Source organism: Tetrao urogallus (genome assembly GCF_951394365.1).
Source record: "Tetrao urogallus genome assembly, chromosome: Z".
Taxonomy (NCBI): domain Eukaryota; kingdom Metazoa; phylum Chordata; class Aves; order Galliformes; family Phasianidae; genus Tetrao; species Tetrao urogallus.
This window is the reverse complement of record NC_136816.1, coordinates 10822215-10844185: the sequence shown is the minus strand read 5'-3', so window position 1 is coordinate 10844185 and position 21971 is coordinate 10822215. Positions and strand designations below refer to the sequence as shown.

Genomic DNA, 21971 nt, shown 5'->3' with positions numbered 1-21971 from the left:
GATTTTTGGTTTAGGGAAGGCACTTGGACAAGGCAACTCTCTGAGAGTTTCATCTTACAAGTAAATGAAGTTTACAAGAAAAACTCCATCTTATGGAAGAATGTTTCAAATAAATAACTTAGCTTTTCATATTTAGGGGCAGACTTCAAACACAGTTTTGCAGCACAGGTAGTACAGAGACTACAATGTATGCCACGTCCTTTCACAAGATTACTGTCAGCTATGACAGAATGGCTGCACAAACAAGCCAGCATTTTGGTCCTACTGTTACGTCAGGAATAAGGTGATTAAGGTACAGCCAAAATGACAGAGGTTGTTCTAGTTAACTTTTTTTGAAGACTGAAAAGAAGAAATTCCTCTCTACTTTAGAAACTTAAAGCCTGGAAAAAACATTTCCATTAATTGGACAAAGACAGAAACATAGCTAGATACTATCAAAGTTAATACAAACAGAAAAGCAATCCAGACCAGAGCTTTTATTATAGCATGTGCGTTACAAGGTTAATCTTTGTGGCAAAACTGCACCAAAGTAATCCTTACAAATTAATTTCAGGAAACAAAGAGCCGTGTCTCAGCCTAGAGGAAGATGTCCACATCAACAGGATATTATTTTCAAAGATTTTCCATTGCCTTATCTTTCTCATTTTCCAGATGCAAAGATATGCATATGCTTTTGGTGACAGAGGCGTGCTTACTAATGCAGCAGCCTTCACAGATGCTTGGCCTGACATAGAAAGATGTGTGCCTCAGGAGGCCTGGGGACCTTAGACCTGAACACAGAACTCCAGATGGGGCCCCTGCTCAAGGCATCCAGCACAAGAATGCAGAGCTGTTGGAAAGGGTCCACAAAGGAGCCATGAACATAGCTCCTCTCCTACAAAGAAAGGCTGAGGGAGCTGGATTTGTTTAGCTTGGAGAAGGCTCCAGGGAGATCACACTGGGCCCTTCTAATAGTTGAAGGGAGCTTCTCAGCAGGAGGGAACCCAACTTCTACACAGTCTGATAGAGACAGGACAAGGAGGAATGGCTTTAAACTAAGACAGGAAATTTAGGTTAGATATTAAGAAGAAATTCTTCACTCAGAGGGTACTGAAGCACTGGAATAGGCTGCCCAGAGAAGCTGTGGGTGCCCCATCCCTGGAGACATTCAAGGCCAGGTCCCAGGATGGGGCTGCAGGCTGCCTGGTGTGGTAGAGGGAAACCAGCTCATAGCAGGGGACTAGACACAGGTAGGCTGTAAGGTCCCTTCCAACCTAAGTTATTCTATAATTCTATGAGTCATTCCACTGAAGTCTACATACATACTACCACTTCATTCTTTAGTTGGTCTTTTAATGGGGCAGCTATTCACACTCAGCAACACCAGATTTGAAACTCAAAAAACATAGCAAATTCTTCAAATAAAGACTTCATTTATTCTGCTACAGAGAGCTTCCATGCCATTCACACAAGGCTTCAGTAAGATGTTCCCAACTTGACAGTGTGAAAGTGATAAATGGAAAATGTCCTCTCAGTCATAAAAAAAAAAAAAAATCCACAAAAACTGAAGACAAAAACAAAACAGGGACAAGATAGGAACTGAGATCCTCTACATTTGTTTGTTTTGTTTTGTTTTTTTTTGTTTAAATAAAAGGCATTCCCTAAGAACACTGCAGACTGCCCCAAAGGTGCCAGTTAGAGAAGTGAAGGAGGCTGGGTGGTCAGCGTAAGCAGCAGGTTTCAGATTCCAGAGGAAACAATCAACCAATGTAGATCCTATGGAAATCATTGGCACCAAAGGCAGCATTACACTTTGGGCACTTACGCTGCCGGGTGTCATAGCGTGTTTTCACACACTCGAAACAGAAGACATGAAAACACTTTGTTAGGACAGCATCCTTTTTGCGCATGTTACAGCATGGGCAGGTCAGGCGGGCCTGAAAGATGGAAACATTACAGTTAGGGCCTGCTGGATTGTGGAAGTTATGTTAAAAGATGACTAAAGATAAAGGTCTTTCAACTTCTGCTAAGGAAAGGGTGCTTTTTTCAATGCAAAATAAATCTACAGTGCCAGAGTTCAGATAACAAAAGTCAAATACTCAGAAGTGTGACTACAAAGTTTTCTGACTAAAGCAGAGTTCAAGAGAGAAGTGTAGACAGCTACTCACCTTGTAATCCTTGATTTCTTCCATCAGTATCTCATCACAATTTGGAACCATGTCAGGCTTCTTAGTGGTTTCCAGCTTCCTGCGTAACCTAGAAATGTCTTCCTGCATAAAAACAAAGAGACCAAATAAATGAGCAATGTCTTCTTTCCACAGAAAGAAACAGAAAGTTTTCAAGAAACAGAAGTAGCCCCTGACTAACTGTGCATCTAGCTATATCACTCTATCTATATTTTTATCCCAAGAGCCATACCTATCATCTGGTGCCACTTGTATTGTCAGTTTTCAGTGCCCAAGATCTGAAATAGTCAAGACTTTATCAAGCAGAAACCCATGTAAATGCACAAAAAAGTGTTAACTAGGAAACAGGAAATTAATGTATTTGAAACCTACTCTGACTTCAATGCACAAAGAGCAGACACCAGATGGAACATATTGAAGGATTATGCACGGGGAGTATACCTCAGCCCTTTTGAAGTTGAACATCTCTTTCTCTCTAGTTACTCTGCTTTCCACTATCTCATCCTGGAAATCATGTAGCTTCTTCTGAGCCAATTCTAGCTGGGTTTTCAGATCATCCGCAAGCTGGGCTGCATCCATAGCCTGAAAAAAGTAAACCATCATAGAATTAACAAACACAAAAGAAGTTCTAGTGATTTCTGGTCCCTCTACTTGTAAACTCAAGACTGCTCACAAAATATTTCTATAGCTACTGGAGATGAATTTTCTTTCAAGTCTGCTTTTGGTAGATTCAAACTGAAGAACTGAAATCATTCCCTAAACATTACTTCAAACAGCAAAATATCTTTCTGCCCACAAGCTCTAATAATTTAGTTGAATTCTCCTCTTTAACAGAGACAACTTGTTAAATAACAATGCATCTCACTTGGAAAATATAAATGCCCCCTCAAATTCCCTGTTACTATCAGTATTTTTAGCTTTCCATTTCCACTTTTTCCTATTGAATCTAGAAGCAGATCTACAGAGAAATTAGACAAAGCTGCAAGATAAGGCTTTTTTTTCGCTTTTTTTTTTTTTTAAGTCATTTTCTTTCCAGAGCCATTCTCTTACCACTTTCTGTTCCTGCACTAACAAATCTATTAGCTGAGTTCCCTCAGAACTCAGAACATAATTGCACTGAATTCCCCTCTCTCTTCTTCAAAACAATGTTTCTGCTTTCCTTTCTACCTGTTTTGATGTAATCTCCATATTTCTACTACAGCCTTGATAACAATGGCTGGATCAATCATGACATTCAGTTTTAGCTTACAGACCAACTTCATTTAGGTATCTTACACATTTAAGAAATGTTTCCATGTTCCCTAATCATCATTTTCTTTTACTGACCTAATCTTTCCTATGAAAGCTTTAACTCCTCTCAGTTAACACGTGGCTGCTACCTCTTTTTCCTTAAGTTCCCCCACCTAATCAAGACTTCCACAGAAACAACTACACCTTGCTTATCTTTATAAAAATAAACATCACTCTATGACACTTAAACTAGCACACCCTTCATTGCTCCTCAGCCTTCTGATATTCTAGTTCACAAGCAGGGAATATCAGGTTCCATAATGTCAGTGAAACCCCGGAGATTCCCAAAAGACAACAATTCCATCTCCAAAAAGAAACATTCACCTTGCGTTTGTTCATTTCCAGGGCCTGTGTTCGGAGACCAAGTTCTTTCTCGCCTGTTCCAATACTGCTTTGTAGCAAGTGTTCCTTCTCTTCCAGCTTACGTACAACCTGCAGCTGGGCATCCACCTTTAGAAAAGGAGAAAGACAACAAAGAAGGACTGAAACGAATGCTCTACAGGTCTTCTTAAAACTACATGCAAAACCTATCCCTACCTCCCCATCACTAAAGATGGTGTCTCTTTATCTTCCCCTTTTCTTCTTGGATACAGACACACTGGCACACCCACCAGATCTACATATTCAGATCTCTCTAGTGAATGCTTTAAAAATCTAGCAAACACCTGCAACAAAGATTCATCTTTTGGTGGGTGGCTTACAGAATTGCTGCTAGACAGTAAGCAGTTTTGCTTTGGTTTCAAATATGGCAGAACACATACGTAGAAGAACTGTAACCACAGGAAAGTGGTTCACTGCTTCTTTACTGCCTCCTTCCACTTGCTCTTCATAACAATGAACCTGCAGGACAGTTTATACTCATACAGCAGTTTCTTACTGAGACAGACGCCTTGAAGTTCAATACAGAATACTTCAGTTGATGTGAGGAACATTTCCTTCTGTTCTAATTCCAGCTGAGACAGAAGTAATTTCCTTTAAAGCGACTTACATGGCACTGTATTTTGAATTTTGGGCCAATAAACAGCAACAAGGCTTTTTCTGCATCTCATGCTACCTCACTCTCGCCAGTGTAGACATGGGGTGCACAAGCAGCTGTGGAATAGCACAGCTGGAACTACTGCCCTAAGCTGAACAAACAGATATTCCATACTGTATGATGTTATGCTCAGCAATGAAATCTGAGGAAAGAAGGATGAGTAGGAGAACATGTTCAGAGTTACGTTGTTTGTCTTCCCAGATGACCAGTATGTAGCCCTGCTTTCCTGGAAGTGGCTACACATTTGCCTGCTAACATCAAGTAGTGAATTAATTTTGTGCTTCTCTTGCATATGCAACTTTTGCTTTACTTAGTATGTTGACTTTCTCAACCCATGGACATTCCCACTTTTACCCCTCTCTCCCCTGTTCTACTGGGGAAGACAGGCAAGCAGCTGTGTGGGTCTTAGCTACCCACCAGGGTGGCTGGTTTAACTTGCAATAACTTCACCCTCCCACATCTGGCTGTCCTCTTTCCTTCTCTCAAGTTACCTGTGTCTTCAGTGTCAAAACTTGATCTGCCAGCTCCTCCTTCTCTTCTTTCAGCAGCTTGTGAATCTGGTTGGACTTGATACGTTCTGACATCAGCTTGAAGTTGGCATCATCTTTCTCCCGTAGCTGCTGCATCAGCCGTATGTTCTGCTCCTGCATGTCTTCAAAGGCTTGGCCTGTGACATCCATTTCTGACAGCAGAGCCTCCTCCTCCTGCAAGAGAATCATTGGCTCTGGCAGAGCTGTTTCCTGTACCACTACAATTATCCTGAATATCCTACAGAGACACCAGAACTAACACAGATCAAGGAAAACGCATCAGTCTCCAGGGCCTGAATTATAAACCGGAGGAGAGAGGCTCATCTTCATAGAAACTCACAGATGCTCGCTTATCTGGTGGGAAAAATGAGCTGCAGTCATTGCTAGAGCTGGGCAGAAACCACCTACCAACTTCAGGCAGCTACCTAAACAGCTGTCACAAACTAGGCCAATTAATGCCCTAGGTTGACAACTCAACAGCTTCCAATTAAAAGGCTGTCAAGCCCTTTATACTCACGATGCTTCATCATTAAAGGAGTAAGTGACAAGACAGTGTAATTGTGTACTAAAAGTGAAAAAAATTTAAATTCTAAAAAAGAACACATCAAATTACTCGCTTGCCTTGCCTGTACTCAGGTCAGTCCTTCCCTATTAACATTAGATTATGTCTTTTTTGTGGAAGAAGGTATATCACAGCACCACACAGATGTATTAATTATATGAACTGTACACGTACAAATATTATTAAAAACAAGTGTCACCCTACCCCTCTAGATGCTGACCCAGCCATTTCCCTTCTGTACTTTCCACCCATGCTTCACGAACAGCTGAATTTTCCCTACCACTTCTGCCATGAACTTTGTCATAGTTGCTGTTAAGATTTCATTTTTCCCCCTTCAACACACAAGGATAAGTAACACACATCTTTGAAACATATGGCAACAGAAAATCTGTCTCCCTAGCAGTAAACTAAAGACACTTATTTCCCAAATGCACAAGCCATAACAGAAGTTACTAGAAACTCACCTGTTTAGCCATGGCTAACTTCTTCTGTAAATACTCAATCTGTTCTTCTACTGCTCGGATCTTCCGAAGGGCATCCTCATCAGCCATCTTTTTACTCTCCTTTTTCTCCTTGTCTTCCAATTCTTTCACTCTCTGCCTTAGTTCTTCCAGCTTAAGAAAAGACAAGACAGAAATGACACTAAATACAAGAATGTGGCCTGAGCTTTCTCAAGTGCTTGTTTTCCCCACAGTTCTTCAGAACATCAGAAAAACCACCTTCTAAGCATGGGAAAATAAAGTCTATTTCATGTCAACATGACACTGTAATACTGGCAGACAGACCATTAACATGGGCTCTAAGATTAAGACCTTTATTTCAAAACCTTGGAAAATTCAACAACACCTTTATGAAAATAATGACACTTGTTTCTAGCACTTGTATACGCAAGGCTACGTGGAAGAAGAGCATCTGCTCCTTCAAAGGCATCTGGTCCAGCATCTTTTTCAGTGCAAAAAGGGGGAATAAAGGAAAAAAGAAGAAACCATCATATGAAACACAAACCTGACTGACAAAACAAGGAAACCAAACCTGGTAAGTCATGCTAATTGATGAGGGAATATGAGAACATTTAATCTAAGAAGGACTAGGGACCCTGCCAACTAGGAAACTGAGGTGAAAGAATAGGAATAGGCCAGAAACAAGATACACAGAGGCACTGAACTGAGAAAACAGACATGCATACAATAACAACAAACCAACCTTGTCTGTCACACTAATTGTTAGGCTTTCAAAAAACTAGCGGTGCTACTTCTAGGAAGACTAAGTTGGGCTTTGCAAAGGAAAAGACTAGACCATTGGGGGCCTGAGCTAAGAAGACTATAGGAATCAGAATTCTGAACACCACTGAGCATTAGGAAGGGGAGCAAGATTAACAAAGGGGTGTAGACAGAAAGGACTTGGTTGTGCATGAAATCAGGCTGGTCAGCACAGTCATCAGGCTGACCGTTGCAGTCTGGCTTATCTTCTTACACTACCTCCATGTATCTTTCTTAACTGTGATCACACTATCCAAGCCTCACGTATGTGTGCTGCAAGGACTAAGTGCCAACTTTTGGTAAGACAGTTTGTGAATTGGGTAAAGAGGTCTGGGATGCAGGCAGAAGTGCCAGACTGACAGAAGGGCTGTGCAAGTACTGGAGGGATCTGCTAAAATACGCACACGTGTGAAACTGGACAGAGCTGTGTGTGTATGTGTGTACCTTCCACAGTGGATTTTTACCCCTACCACGTGAAGAAGATATAGGGGCATGTCTATTCATGTTAATGTTTTGAGCCCAGTAAGTGGGCATTGCTGAAGGCAGCAGCTTGTCCATGGCAATCTGCTTGACTGCCAATGTCTGTGTCTTGTATTCTCTGTGCATGTCCCTGACACATGTGCTTACCATCTACTGTCCTGCACTCAGGAAAGCAGCAGCCACATCTCTCAGCCTAAGCTGAGACCTTATGTCCCCAGCCTGGGCTCCAGTGGCTAGGCAGAAGAAAGTCCTGAAGCAGGGTGGTTGGAGGAGGAAACCATACTCACAACACCTCTTAACATCACACTGTAACTTTTTTCAGTGCTCTCTGCAGCTTCGCTCATATGGAACACTTCAAAATTTCATTTCCAAATCACTGTCCAAGACCCATTTAAAATATGTGGGGTGATGTTCCCTGCCACATCCACTAAAAGACCTGAGACCACACTCTACGTTTTCCTAATAGCACACCTAACTCTATCTTCAGGTCTTTCTAAATTTTTAATGATCTAAGGCTAATCTACATATAATAGAAATGGAAAGCTAAAAACAGCTTTGAACAACCAACCTCCTTTAACACCAACAATTAAAACACTGTCCTTCAAGAGGACATATCAACATTTCTTCTCAACTCCAAACCAATTGAGCCTCTATTGTAAGTGACAAATGTGAGAAGAGAAATAACCTCTTTTGACAACAAAGGCACCACAGTTCAGATACAGAGTATTTGAAAAGAAGTTTTAAGGAGAATGTGATTGAGGAAAAAATGGCAAGAGAAACAAGCTTTACCTCTGCTTTAGCCTTCTTCTCAGCTGCCATGAGCTGCACTTTGTCTCTCTGCTCTTTGGGGGCAGAACGGTACATATCTAACAACAGCTTCATCTCCTTCTGGCTCTCCTGGGCCTTCCTGTAAACACAGAGATAGAGGACTGTGAGAACAAAGCAGAAAAGCTACATTATCATATATTCAGCAATATTTTCTCTGTATTCCACACTGCAGCCCAGTAGTGTCTTCTTCCATGGCTCATTTCACTCTACTAAGTGCAAGTCAAAAGCTGCAAAGAAGAGATTCAGGTACACACAGGTTGAAAAGCTAACAGAACACAGAGGGTGAAGGAAGCATGCAGCCTAAAAGTAAGCAATAGCTATCCGTCTCTGCTTTGGTACTGATCTAAGAAGGAGAGACCACTGTGCCCTTCATTAGTAACATCCTGCTGTAGAATTTTACGCAATTGTAGTGACAGCAACTTGACATGTAGCATGAAGTACCTGGTTTGGTTTTAAAGCTTCATGGTATTCTGAGTGAAATGTTACTATGCTTTGCAAAACATAATCAGACAGAAGGTGTTAGAAACTTCTAATTTCAGGAACAAATTACCTAAGAGCTGCAAGTGATCTCATATAAACACCTGAGTTAGGGCATAACTCACACAAGAAAAGGAGAAACAGCAACTCTTACTTGAGCTCAGCCTTCAACTGCTTGATCACTTCAGCCTCCTTCTTTCTGCCATCTTCATGCTTCCCTTTCTCCTTCTCTTTGGACTCTCTCTCCTTCTCAGATTCCTTCTGTTTCTGTTTTTCTCGCTCTCGCTCTTTTTCTTTCTCTTTCTCTTTCTCTCTCTCCCTCTCTTTCTCTTTTTCCTTTTCTCGTTCCCTCTCCCTCTCCCGTCTTTCTCGCTCCCGTTCCTCTTCATCTCGCCTGGCCTTAACTTCACTAGCTTCTTCAGAAGCAGCTTTGGGAGCAGATGCTTGGGCAGAAGGCTCATCAGGCTCCTGTTTGATCTCTGGAGGCTCCTCCTTTGTGTCTTCAGTGCTGGACTGGGATTGCAGAAGAGCGCTACCACTGCGAGAGCGGATCTGTCATGGAACAGCAACAGAGAAGACAGAGATGGAAATATTAGGTTATCAGCCAAAAACCTGTATGACAGTTATTTGCCTACACTAGTCTTCCCAAACTTCGTTCGCATATTTCCTCCGACGCTGCTAATACTGTTCACAGAATTCTATAAAGCTACGAAAGGAAGACAACTAATCTGTTAAGTGGAAAGGAGGAGAGCATAGAACTCCATCATAAATTACGCTGCATCTTGCACATCATAACAGAAAAGCCGATACTACAGGTAAGGAAGGACTGACAGCATCCACATTTTCACTAAGCATTTTCTGCTCTTTACTAGCATTTTCTAATTGGATACCTTGCTCAAGTCAGACTGGGCCTCCCTCAGTTTGCGTTTGTACCTCAATACCTCTCCCTTCAGCTGGTGGTTATGATTCTGGAGGCTGCTGATGAGATGACGCATCTCCCGATTAATTGGGCCTAGAAAAACAGAAACACAAATGTAACAAAACACACTTTCACTCATTTCTATAGACTTCAATGGTGAGGGAGTGACAAGAGACAGAAATAGGACTATAATCATTCCAGTGCACAACATACCATCACAGCACATTCAAAGAAGACCTCTGGCCTGAGGTCTGCTGATGGGAATTGCTTGTCTCCAAAAGGGAGACGGATACTTGCCCAGGAGCTGGCAGGACTTGTAGAGAGGGCTTTAAACTAGATAGGAAGGGGGAGGGGGATAAAGCCAGGCCTGCTAGACAGCAGCCTGGGGAAGTGGTAGTGGGATTAGGTGAGAGGCGAGGGGCTCAGCTGAGGTGCGTCTACACTAATGCACGCAGCATGGGCAACAAACAAGAAGAGTTGGAAGCCATTGTGCAGCAGGCAAACTATGACCTAGTAGCCATAACGGAAACGTGGTGGGATTGCTCCCACGATTGGAGTGCTGCAATGGATGGCTATAAACTCTTCAGGAAAGATAGGCAAGGAAGGCGGGGTGGAGGTGTAGCTCTCTATGTTAGGGAATGCTTTTACGCTACTGAGATTATGACTGGGGACGATAATGTTGAATCCCTATGGGTAAAGATCAGAGGAAGGGCTGACAAGACAGGCACCCTGGTGGGCGTCTGTTATAGACCCCCAAATCAAGATGAAGAAACAGACGAGGTATTCTATAAGCAGCTGGCACAAGCTGCACAGTCGCCTGCCCTTGTCCTCATGGGGGACTTTAACTTCCCTGACGTATGCTGGGAGTACAGCACAGCACAAAGGAAGCAGTCTAGGAGGTTTCTGGAATGCGTAGAGGACAACTTCCTGATACAGCTGGTCGGAGAGCCCACGAGAGGAACTGCCCCACTAGACCTGCTGTTCACAAACAGGGAAGGTTTGGTGGGAGATGTGGAGGTTGGAGGCTGTCTTGGACAGAGTGATCATGAAATGATAGACTTCGTGATTCACGGTGGAGCCTGGAGGGGGAATAGTAATACTGCTACCTTGGACTTCAGGAGGGCGGACTTTGAATTGTTCAGGGGACTAATAGGGGGAGTCCCCTGGCATTCAGTCCTAGCAAGCAAAGGGGTCCAAGAGAGCTGGTTGCTCTTCAAAAAGGAAGTCTTAAGGGCGCAGGAGCAGGCAGTCCCCCTGAGCTGCAAAATGAGCCGGCGGGGAAGAAGACCGGCGTGGATGAATAGGGAGCTATTCCTGAGGCTCCGGGAGAAAAAGAGAATCTACCGCCTGTGGAAAGAGGGACAGGCCACTCAAAATAAATACAGGGAAGTTGTTAGGATGTGTAGAGGTGAAATCAGAAAGGCAAAAGCCCAGCTTGAATTTAACCTAGCTGCTGGTGTGAAAAGGAATAAGAAACTCTTTTATAAATACATTAACAGTAAGAGGAGGACAAAGGAGAATATCCACTCTTTGCTGGATGAGGCTGGGAATGTGACCACTGAGGATAAGGAAAAGGCGGAGGTTCTGAATGCCTTCTTTACGTCTGTCTTTAAAAGTCAGACCAGTTATCCTCAGGATACCCCTCTCTCTGACCTGGTAATCTCGGCCGGGGAGCACACTAACCCCCCTGCGATTCTGAAAGAAACAGTCAGAGACCTACTGCTCCAGCTGGACTGTCACAAGTCGATGGGGCCAGATGAGATCCACCCGAGAGTGCTGAGGGAACTGGCGGAGGTGATAGCCGAGCCGCTTTCCATCATCTGTCAGCACTCCTTGTTGACTGGTGAGGTCCCAGATGACTGGAGGCTTGCCAATGTGACTCCCATTTATAAGAAAGGTCGTAAGGAGGATCCGGGGAACTACAGGCCTGTCAGCCTGACCTCGGTGCCAGGGAAGGTTATGGAGCAGATCGTCTTGAGGGAGATCATGCGGCATGTGCAGGGTGACCGGGGGATCAGGCCTTGCCAGCATGGGTTCATGAAGGGCAGGTCCTGTTTGACCAACCTGATCTCCTTCTATAATCTAGTGACCCATCTGGTGGATGAAGGAAAGGCTGTTGATGTGGTCTACCTAGACTTCAGCAAAGCCTTTGACACTGTCTCCCACAGCATTCTCCTGCAGAAGCTGGCAGTCAGAGGCTTGGATGGGTACACTCTTGGCTGGGTGAGGAGCTGGCTGGAGGGCCGGGCGCAGAGAGTGGTGGTGAATGGAGTCAAATCCAGCTGGCGACCGGTCGTGAGTGGTGTTCCGCAGGGGTCGGTGCTGGGGCCTGTCCTCTTCAATATCTTTATAGATGACCTCGATGAGGGCATCGAGTGCACCCTCAGTAAATTCGCAGATGACACCAAATTGGCTGGAAGCGTGGATCTGCCTGGGGGTAGCGACGCCCTACAGAGGGATCTGGACAGGCTGGAGAGCTGGGCTGGAGCCAATGGGATGAGTTTCAACAAGGCCAAATGCCGGGTCCTGCACTTCGGCCACAACAACCCCAGGCGACGCTACAGGCTTGGGGCGGTGTGGCTGGAGGACTGCGTAGAGGAAATGGACCTGGGGGTATTGATTGATGCTCGGCTGAACATGAGCCGACAGTGTGCCCAGGTGGCCAAGAAGGCCAATGGCATCCTGGCTTGCATCAGAAACAGTGTTGCAAGCAGGAGCAGAGAGGTGATTGTTCCCCTATATTCAGCACTCGTCAGGCCGCACCTCGAGTACTGTGTCCAGTTTTGGGCCCCTCACTGCAAGAAAGATATTGAGGCCCTGGAACGTGTTCAAAGAAGGGCAACGAAGCTGGTGAGGGGTCTGGAACACAGGCCATATGAGGAGAGGCTGAAGGAGCTGGGAATGTTCAGCCTGGAGAAGAGGAGGCTCAGGGGAGACCTTATTGCTCTCTATAACTTCCTGAAGGGAGGTTGTAGTGAGCTGGGGGTCGGCCTCTTCTCTCGTGTCATTAGTGATAGGACCAGGGGGAATGGTTTCAAGCTACGCCAGGGGAAATTCAGGCTGGACATGAGGAAGTATTACTTTTCAGAAAGGGTGGTCAGGCACTGGAATGGACTGCCCAGGGAGGTGGTGGAATCACCGACCCTGGGGGTGTTCAAGGAAAGACTGGATGTTGCGTTGAGGGACATGGTTTAGTAGGAGCTATTGGGAATAGGTGAACGGTTGGACTGGGTGATCTTTTAGGTCTTTTCCAACCTTAGTGATTCTATGATTCTATGATTCTATGAAAAGTCATGCCAGCTATGGTAAGTCTCTGGAGATTTCCAGCCTTAGTTTCCCCTTTACTTTTTCCCCCCAGCATTCCTTAAAGGAAAAACGCGTCTTTTTAATTTGATCTGGCTGTGATAGAGCTAATTTTCTCCATAGCAGCTCATACAGTGTTGTTTCAGATTTAGGAACCAAAACAGTGATGGCAACACACAAATGTAGTGGCTACTGTCAAATAATGTTCACATGCTGTCAAGGTCTTTCCTGTTTCTCACTCTGTGCCCCCAGTAAGCAATGTAAGGGTACAAAAGAAGTTGGGAAGAGACAAACAAAGCAGATGATCCAAACTGACCAGAGATACTCTATGCTATGCAGTGTCGTCAATAAAAACTGAAAAAGAAGGGGGATTTAAAAACACTAGCCATCTCAAGCTTGTGAACTGACTTGCCATCAGTGAAGGGGGGGGGGGGGGAAATGGGTGAGTGACTACTTTGCATCACATTTTTATTTCTGTTCCACTTCTTGCTTATCAAACAAGGGTTAGGGTTTGCCTACTAATAATCTTGATCTGTACGTTTTCTTGCTTTTACTCTTCCTTTCCTTTTTCTCCTCTACAAGGGCAGGCTGAGAGCTGGGGAGTTTATAGCTGACTTCCAATACCTGAAGGGGGCCTTCAGTACCTGAAGTTGGGGAGGGATATTTTATAAGGGCACGTAGGCAGAGAACGAGGAGAAATGACTTTAAACTAGAACAACACAGATTCAGACTTGATGTTAAGAAGAAATTCTTTACTGTGAGGGTGGTGAGACACTGGAACAGACAGCCCAGGGTGGCTGTGGGTGCCCTCTTCCTGGAGGTTTTGAAGGCCAGAGTGGCTGGGGCTGTGAGCAACCTGTCTACTGGGAGGTATCCCTGTCTGCAGCAGGAGGGTGTGAACTAGATGATTTTACCCTTCCAATTCAAACCATTCCATGACTCAACAATTCTATGAAAATGAAACATTTTGCAGCACCTAAAAGGAAGTCAGATAACATGCAACTGGCTTCTGAAACTTGTCAGGACAAGTACTTAAGAATAACAGAAGAAAATAAAATCATGTCAAGTGTTTCGCTGCAATGCAAGCTCTAATGGGGCTGATTTTCTTAAAAACAAACAAACAAAAAACTATAGCAGAAGAACTCCATACCTGCTTGTTCATTGGCAGCAAGCGTCTGTTCAAACTCAATCCTCAACATCTCATACTCTTTGCGGACTTGTGCCAGGGTGTCCTCTAACTGAATTACTTCTGTGCGTAGTTTCTTGTGAAGGCTGACCTCATCCCTCTGAGGAGTAAGAAGGAGACAGAACTTGGTGCTGTGACCTGGAAGTCTCTCTCACCTCATCAGCAAAGGTACAAGAACTGATGAATTACTGCCAGGAAGCCAGTATTTCTTGACTTCCATTTCTTGAGCATACCTGGGGCCACTCAGATCAACAGCAACACTCAATGGGTGACAGTGTTCTCTAGTTTAATGGAGCAGAAGTACTACCTCAATTAGTTCCACCTGGCGCTGGTGTGTGGTACGAGTGCCATGAAGTAGAGTGCGGGCCTCATCAAGATGTGCCTTCAGCTGCAGACTCTCATTATACAGAACAGAAAACTGAGACTGCATACAGCGATATTCTGGAGTCTCCTTCACAGCTTCTTCCACCGCTCGTCGCAGCTCAACCTGGTCAGGATACAAGACGTCACAGAAAGTAAAATCATCTCCTTGAGTTAAAGCTGCCAGAAGCAACTTTTCAGTGGGAACAGAACAAGTATCTTAAAAACAAGAAAGAAAACAGTGTAGAACATTAATAGCATTGCTGAGAAATGGATGCAAGTGATGCTTAAGTTATCAACTAAACCAGTCTGTGCTTTCTCTCTGCTGATATATACAAAGCTGTTTCTCTTACAGAGTCACACAGTAAGTTTTTTTTTTTCATTTTCAGGTTTTGCAACAATTTACCTCAAATATATGAATTTGGGAAACACAATAAATATCTTCAAATGATTTATTGCAAAATCACAAAGATATAAATGAATTAAGACAGAAACACAGAAAAATACAACTGTAAATTAGAAAAACTAAGTGCCAGTGAGAAACACATTAACAGAAAGCAAATGAGAGAAAGTACAGAATTTGAATTTTACTACAAAAAACTCAGGAAATAGGTGTGACTTGAAACAAATATATAGATACATACACACACAACATGCTCAACACTAATAAAAAGAAAGCTGTACGCCAAATGGAGTTCCTCTCAAAACAAGCTCACGTGGATAAACAGTATTTACTAGTGCCTCAAGTCAATCTCTGGTGTCTCATCTCTGAAACTTAAATATCAGCTCAGATGTTCCCACTATCAGGCTAAGCTAAGATAAACAGAATCTAAATTTTATCTACAAATTTATCACAAATTTTAGTGTTACTTCCACTAAGATATAAGAAATTTGTATGTTGTTTCCTCTCTATCCATAAATAAACCACAAATAAAAGGTTTAAGTTAATCTATTCTTTCCAGAATCTAGAATCTCCTACTCAAGTTCCCTGCTTCAACTCACATGGGGAGGGAAGGTGAAAGAGGGGAACTAAATAACCAGATACCATTAAAACATTCTAAAGGAATGGAACACAACTGAGAACAGGAAATAAAAAATTAGTACAATTCCCACTGATGACCACACGATGTCACCAATGCACTGAATTGCAAGCTTAAGTCGCACAAACACACTTATTTTGAGTACACAGCCCGACTATAAAACACACAGTTTGACTTGGCAAGAATCTTTTAAGAGTACTTAGTTCAATGTGCCCAGCATGGACAGGGACATAGAAACAGAGAATGGCTTGGACTGGGAGTTTCAAGCCCAAACACTTCCAACCTCCTGCCACCCACTAAATCAGGTTCCCCACAGCCTAGTCCAACCAGACCTTGAATATTTTCAGAAATGGGGCACTAACAGCTTCACTGTACAACTTGCTTCAGCCTTTAAGGAAAAAAAAAAAAAAAAAAAAATCATATTTTTAAACTAAGAGGATAGTTGGTGTATAAGCATTACCCCTTGTCCTGTCAATACAGGCTCTGGTAAAAAAAAAAAAAAAATTTCTTCATTTTTCAATAAGCTCCCTTTGAATATTGAGAGGTTGCAATAAAGTACTCTAAAAGCCTTCTCTTCTCTAGCTCTGAAGAATTCCTACTCTCAGCATTTCCTCAGAGGAAAGCAATCTGGTCATTTTCATGCCTCTCCTCTAGATCCAGCCTAAAAGCTTCTTGTCTTTAAGGGGCTCAGAACCCCAAAGCTGGATGCAGTATTCCAAGCAGGGTGTCACAAGAGTGAAGCACAGAACGATCTCTCTCAGCCAGCTAGCCACGCTTTTTATATGGCTCAGGATACAAAGAGCAAGTACAGAATAGAAGAGTTATTAATAAGGATTCCCAGAGATACAACACAGCATGACAGATGGGAACAGGCTACAGAAACATCTTCATCTCAGACAGGTACAGACATCTCACCTTGAGTTTTTCATTCTGTGTTGTTACTTCCTGAAGATCATGGCGCAGCTCCTCTAACTCGTTGAGGCGGTTCCCAGCAAGCTCTTTATTCTCTTCCAGCTCTGCATTCATCTCCTCAAACTGCAAGGGATAAATCACTTTTAAGTTCCACTATTCATGTACAGTACTAATCGAATGATCATTTTTACAGTAAGGACTACATAATGCTACTGAGTAGGACAGACCCTACTTCCCCCAGGCCTTTTTATACCAGGAAACTTATAAGGAAATGCAATGGTTTGTCAAGGCCCCCCAAGGAGATTTGTAGTAAAGGAAGTTTTTAATTCTATAACAAACCAAGATCCTACGCGCAAGCTCTCTTTGAATATATCCTTTCCCATGAACAAAACTGAGGTCCTGACTTTACCTTACGGGCATTAATGGTGATTGTGCCCCCATAGAGACTGCTTCCTGCTCCGTACACCTTGTAACCTTTGGAATTCACCTGCAAAAAGGCAACAAATTTCATAAATGCTTGATTAAATGCATAAGTGTATAAAGAATATACAGCAGCACATTCAGACTCTATACTAGAGATTCTAACTTCTCGCAACGCAATACACTAGGAAGCACATCACTCAAAACTAAACCCGTTTCTCCGGGTGGCGCTCACCCGTTCTAGAACATCTGCCAAGTGCCGGTTAAGTCGCTGCTCTCTCTTACGGATCTTGTCAATATTCCACTGAAGGTCATCAATCATAGTCTCCAGAACAGACACTCGAGACTCCGCTGTCTCCACTTTCTCTTGCAACTTGGAGAACTGCAGTCAAGAATATTTTGGTCACAATATTAGATAGAACCAACAATTTTTCAGAGTGCTAAGAATTTTTTTTTCTTCATATTCATGATACACTGCATTCACACTCTTTGTACACTTCGTGGTTGTCTTTTCCTATTCAGATAACTTATTCCAAGATTACTCTCTGAAGAAGAAAACAAGTCTGTCAGCACAGCTGAAATGTCTCTACACCAATGCATGCAGCGTGGGAAATAAGCAGATAGAAGCCATGGTGCAATTAGAAACGTATGGCCTAACTGCTGTCATGCAAATGCAGAAGGACAAATTGCACAACTAGAGTACAACAATTAAAGAGCTGCAAGCTTTTTGCAAGCAGGGAAGGTGTGGGGGAGTCGCCCTCTATGTTAAGAAGTGGACAGATTGCAAAGCAATGGCTCTGAGAAACAGTCATAAACAGGTTGAGAGCTGGTGGGCTGACATTAGGGATCACTCCAACAAAGGACACCTGGTGGTCAGCATCTATTACAAACCACCTGATGAAGAGATTGCTGACAAGGCCTTACTGCTTCAGCTACAAGCAGCAGCATGCTCACAGGCTCTCATCCTGACTGGGGATTTCAACTATCCAGTTATCTACCCACAGTTGCTGGCAACTTGATGGGCTGCAAACAGCTCAGCAGACTGCTTGAGTGTACTGAAAAAAACTTCCTGGTCCATACATTGGGCAGACCAACAAGAAGAGAAGTATTACTGGACGTGGTGCTCATCAACACAGAAGAGATAATTAAAGGGCTTAAGATTGGAGTTCATGATCTCAAGGAATATGGGTCTGACAAAAAAGCAAAGCCAGCACCCTGAAGTTCAGAAAAGTGAGTTTTCAGCTGTTTAAATAATTATTGGAGGAGATCTCTGGGAGGCTACCCAAAGAATTTGTGGACACCCCATCCATGGAAGTGTTCAAAGCCCTGGGCAGCCTGATCTCACAGAATCACAGAATTGTAGGGGTTGGAAGGGACCTCCAGAGATCATCGAGTCCAACCCCCCTGCCAAAGCAGGTTCCCTACACCAGGTCGCACAGGTAGGCATCCAGGCAGGTCTTGAACATCTCCAGAGAAGGAGACTCCACCACCTCCCTGGGCAGCCTGTTCCAGTGCTCCGTCACCTCACTGTAAAGAAGTTCTTGCGCATGTTTGTGCGGAACTTCCTATACTATCCTATCTCATGTGTGGCCACCCTGCACACATCAGAAAGGCGTAGAACTGGGTGACCTTTGAGTCCTTTTAAACCCAAACCCAAAATAAGAAAGAAGTTGGGAATATCAGGCAGAGTGCAACGGCAGCCACCTCACCTTATTCAAAGGTGTTTGGGGCTTTTTTTGTTGTTGTTGTTTTGTTTTTTGTTTTTTTGGTTTTTTTTGTTTGTTTGTTTGTTTTTAATCTTTTAAATCCTGCTCTATAAACCACTTATGTGCCTTCAGACAAACACTGAACCACGCCAGCATTACCTCAAATGATTATGGATGCCTTGTAAAGCATTCCTTAATTCCTGAATTCCTTAAAGACTGTATTCATCCTACAATTAGGGCTGTAAAACTTTCACACACAACCCAGAAAAAAAAAAAAAAAAAAAAAAAAAAGAGGTGAAATGACAGAACAGCAAGCGTCACAGACAGATTAGCCATCATCTTACCACCTTCTCTGCTTCATTTGCTTCTAAAAGTCATATCCATGTAACTTATTAATCATTATATTCTGTCCTTCATTATAGGACAATAGTCTAATCCATCCAAATTACACAGAAAAAAATCTACATACAACCATTCTTTCCATAACCTTTGTTCAGAATCTGAATTCCCATTCTTCTTCCTGCTGCCTTTCTGTAAGGCAACAATCTGCTTTGCAAACAGATTATTCTAAATGGAAAATAATCAAGTACAGTCTCCAAAACAGATTTTTTTCTCTCTTCTTTTTATACCTCCTGAGACATTATTCGGTGCTTCTCCTGAAGAAGATCAGCCAGTTCCTGCAGACGTCCATTCTCATGTGAAAGGTAGGAATTAAGTTCCAAGACTGCTTCTTCCATCAGCGAAATATCTGAAACAACCAAAAGAAAAAGAAGCAAATAAAGAAGGTAGGTTCTATTCTTAAACAGTAAAAAGAAAAAGAGAAGAGTTAAAAGGAGATTCTGTTGTTAACTGCTTCTTATTACGGCTCTCCTTGGAGTAATATCTTGCACTTACCAAGCAAAAGGCTTTGCCATTTAACATACCATTCATTCCCATTTGTAACCATCTCTTAATGCCAGAGATCATTCCAATCACATCAATATCAGCAACACAGAAAACACTCTTCTATTACACCAAAATCCTATTGCAGGTCAAACTTACGTGCAAACCTATTTCAACACACGCTAATAAACCAAATGACAAATTGCAACTGAGTACATTGTTGTGTGAGTACAGGATCACACGACAGCACTGGCATTACAACAACAGTCTGAGACTGCCAGCTCAGCATGGTAGTTTTATACCACATCAGTGCTGCTTCTCAAAGCTCTTTTATCAAATCATGGAGCGCTCTGGACATCAGGGAAAAAAAAAAACAAAGAGTTGGTAATTCTTCCTAAGTTTTCCCTCAGAAAAGATTAGAATTCTGCCCTGAAACCAACAGTTTTTTTTCAGAGGTTAACCTGAGCATAAAACTACTACATCAATTTTTGGACTCTCATCATTTATGTTTCTTCTGCAAAACTGTCTTGTGTTCAAAATTAACAGTCACACTGGATACACAGTGATATTAGATGCTTCCCAGTGGGCTTAAAGCCTACAGAACACTGAGAAGACTGTTACTCTATGCCTTTTAGTGAACTGCAAGTCAGAAGTCCAGCATCAGTTTGTGATATTGTTTCATTTCCTTACTGGTAAGCCTGGTAAGGTTTAATCTGTAGACTCTCAGGTGAGGAAGCACACTACAGGCAGAAACAAACCTCTCTTCAGCCCCATGCTGTGGGCAGAACTCTCAGCATTCATATTCAAAGGCAGTTACCACATTCTTCTGATACAAAGCCTTCACTGAAGGTTTTGATAATTAGGCATTAGAAGAGGTAAGCAAATTTATTTTGGAAACTAAATGAGCTTAAAGCCTTGTCATTCTTAATTCTTAGAATGCAAGATCACGTCTAAGATGGAATTAGACAGGAATCCTTGAGCATCAGCCAGGGATCCACCATTTTGGACCTACCTCCACTATTCAGCTTGTGTGACAGCACATCCACTTTCTCCTGCAGTTTGTCATACATTGTCACAATCTGGGCAACAGCACGCCGGGAGGACTCCACACGCTCTTGCAGCTGAGATTCTATCTCCTCACTAGTGCTACTGGCTAAGGTTGCTAGGAAGGAAAAAGCTGGCTCCAACCCTTCACCTGGGAACAGAAAGAAGTGCAAAAAGTAAACATGCTCTGGCAGAAAAATAACGCTACTCTTCATAATCAGAAAGCCTGTGACAGCTTTTAGAAAAACAAGCCAGTAGCATCCACAGCTGAAATTCATCTTTTCCACTGTCCCCAGCCATGTGCCTCACCTCTTTCCCTTTCATCTTTTCGTTCCTGATTACTGTCTGAGTCTGGTTCAGGTTCTGGTACAACAAGTGCTTTTCTTTCGGACAGGAGGTCTCCAAGGCCTTGATCCAGGTCAAAACGTTTAAGGATGATGCGGATATTTTCATCAAACTGAGTAACAAAGAAAGACAAGACAAAGGATGAATGTGTAGGTGAACAGAAGGCACGAGGAGAACAGTATTCATAAAACACACACGTCCCTCCAAAAGCAATGCCTCCTATTTACTTCCACTGAAACTGCAACAGATAAAAAGAGCACAGTGGCATTATTTGATAGAGAATACTCAGCTACTCAACTCTATTTTTCAACACAGTCATCACTGTTAGCTATGCATCTTCACCAGCAACAAACTACAGTCTGCGTGCCATATGCCATCCCAGTGGAGGTCTCTCACTGTTTCATAGCTGCTATGGACACACTTGCCTCATAAGCACTTCCATGTCAGATGCCATTCTGCCAGACTGCCCCTCTGCTGCCATCTGTCACGCAGCAACAAAACGGAATATCAAATTTTACTGCCATACCACAAGCATCTGCCTCTAACATTGTGGGCCAACAGAATGAAATAGGAGGCATTACTTCCAGAGCAACCCTCGCATATTACTAACTTGATTCCAGTAACGGTTGATAATCAGCAGAGAGGCATCATCAGTGGCCTGCCGACGCTCCAGCTTCTCAATGTGCTCCCGCAGCTCATCCTCAATGGCCTGCCGCTGGTCAAGCATCTCTGCTAGTTTCCGGTTCTTGGTCTGTAGGGTCCGAATGTCCAACTCCTCCTGTGCAGAAGCACAAGTTCAGTGGCGCGTTCCTCACAAACCAGTTCACTAGGCTCATCAAGGAAGAAAGACAATTTGGTTCCCATATAAGAAAAACCAAGAGCTTGAGAGGCAGTAAGCAAAAAAGACATACCGTTGAAGAAACGCCACCAAGCTTAATGGTCTCTACTGTGGTCCCCAAGTCTTCAACTCCTGCCTTTTTCTCTGGAGGCGCAGAAGGGCCAGGCTCTCCAGCTGCCCGTTTATTGCCAGCTCCAGACATCGTGGCTGAGACATACAGGCTCCCCCCTTCTCCAAGTTCTGCCTGGTCATTAAAGAACAACATTAAAAGAAAACAACAACACCAACCTAATCACAGCCAATTCATTATGGTAATAAGATACACAACACAGTACAGAATAACTTCGGTGGCTTTGGAAAACATTGGTCAAAAGTTAAGTCTTTAAAGA

At 43.2% G+C, this 21971-nt stretch overlaps 1 protein-coding gene across 1 annotated transcript; it reads right to left on the bottom strand.

Moving 5' to 3' along the window:
- Positions 1–1739: 1739 nt before the first annotated feature.
- On the bottom strand, positions 1740–21784 carry RNF20 (ring finger protein 20; the record flags this gene model as incomplete). Its single annotated transcript, XM_079548354.1, has 19 exons — positions 1740–1916; positions 2148–2249; positions 2607–2747; positions 3780–3905; positions 4983–5195; positions 6048–6197; positions 8112–8229; positions 8782–9179; positions 9518–9639; positions 14000–14135; positions 14343–14522; positions 16351–16470; positions 16757–16834; positions 17003–17149; positions 19103–19221; positions 20368–20550; positions 20709–20856; positions 21355–21522; positions 21656–21784. 19 exons carry the CDS (start codon positions 21782–21784, stop codon positions 1740–1742), a joined length of 2955 nt encoding a protein of 984 aa, XP_079404480.1.
- Positions 21785–21971: the final 187 nt, after the last annotated feature.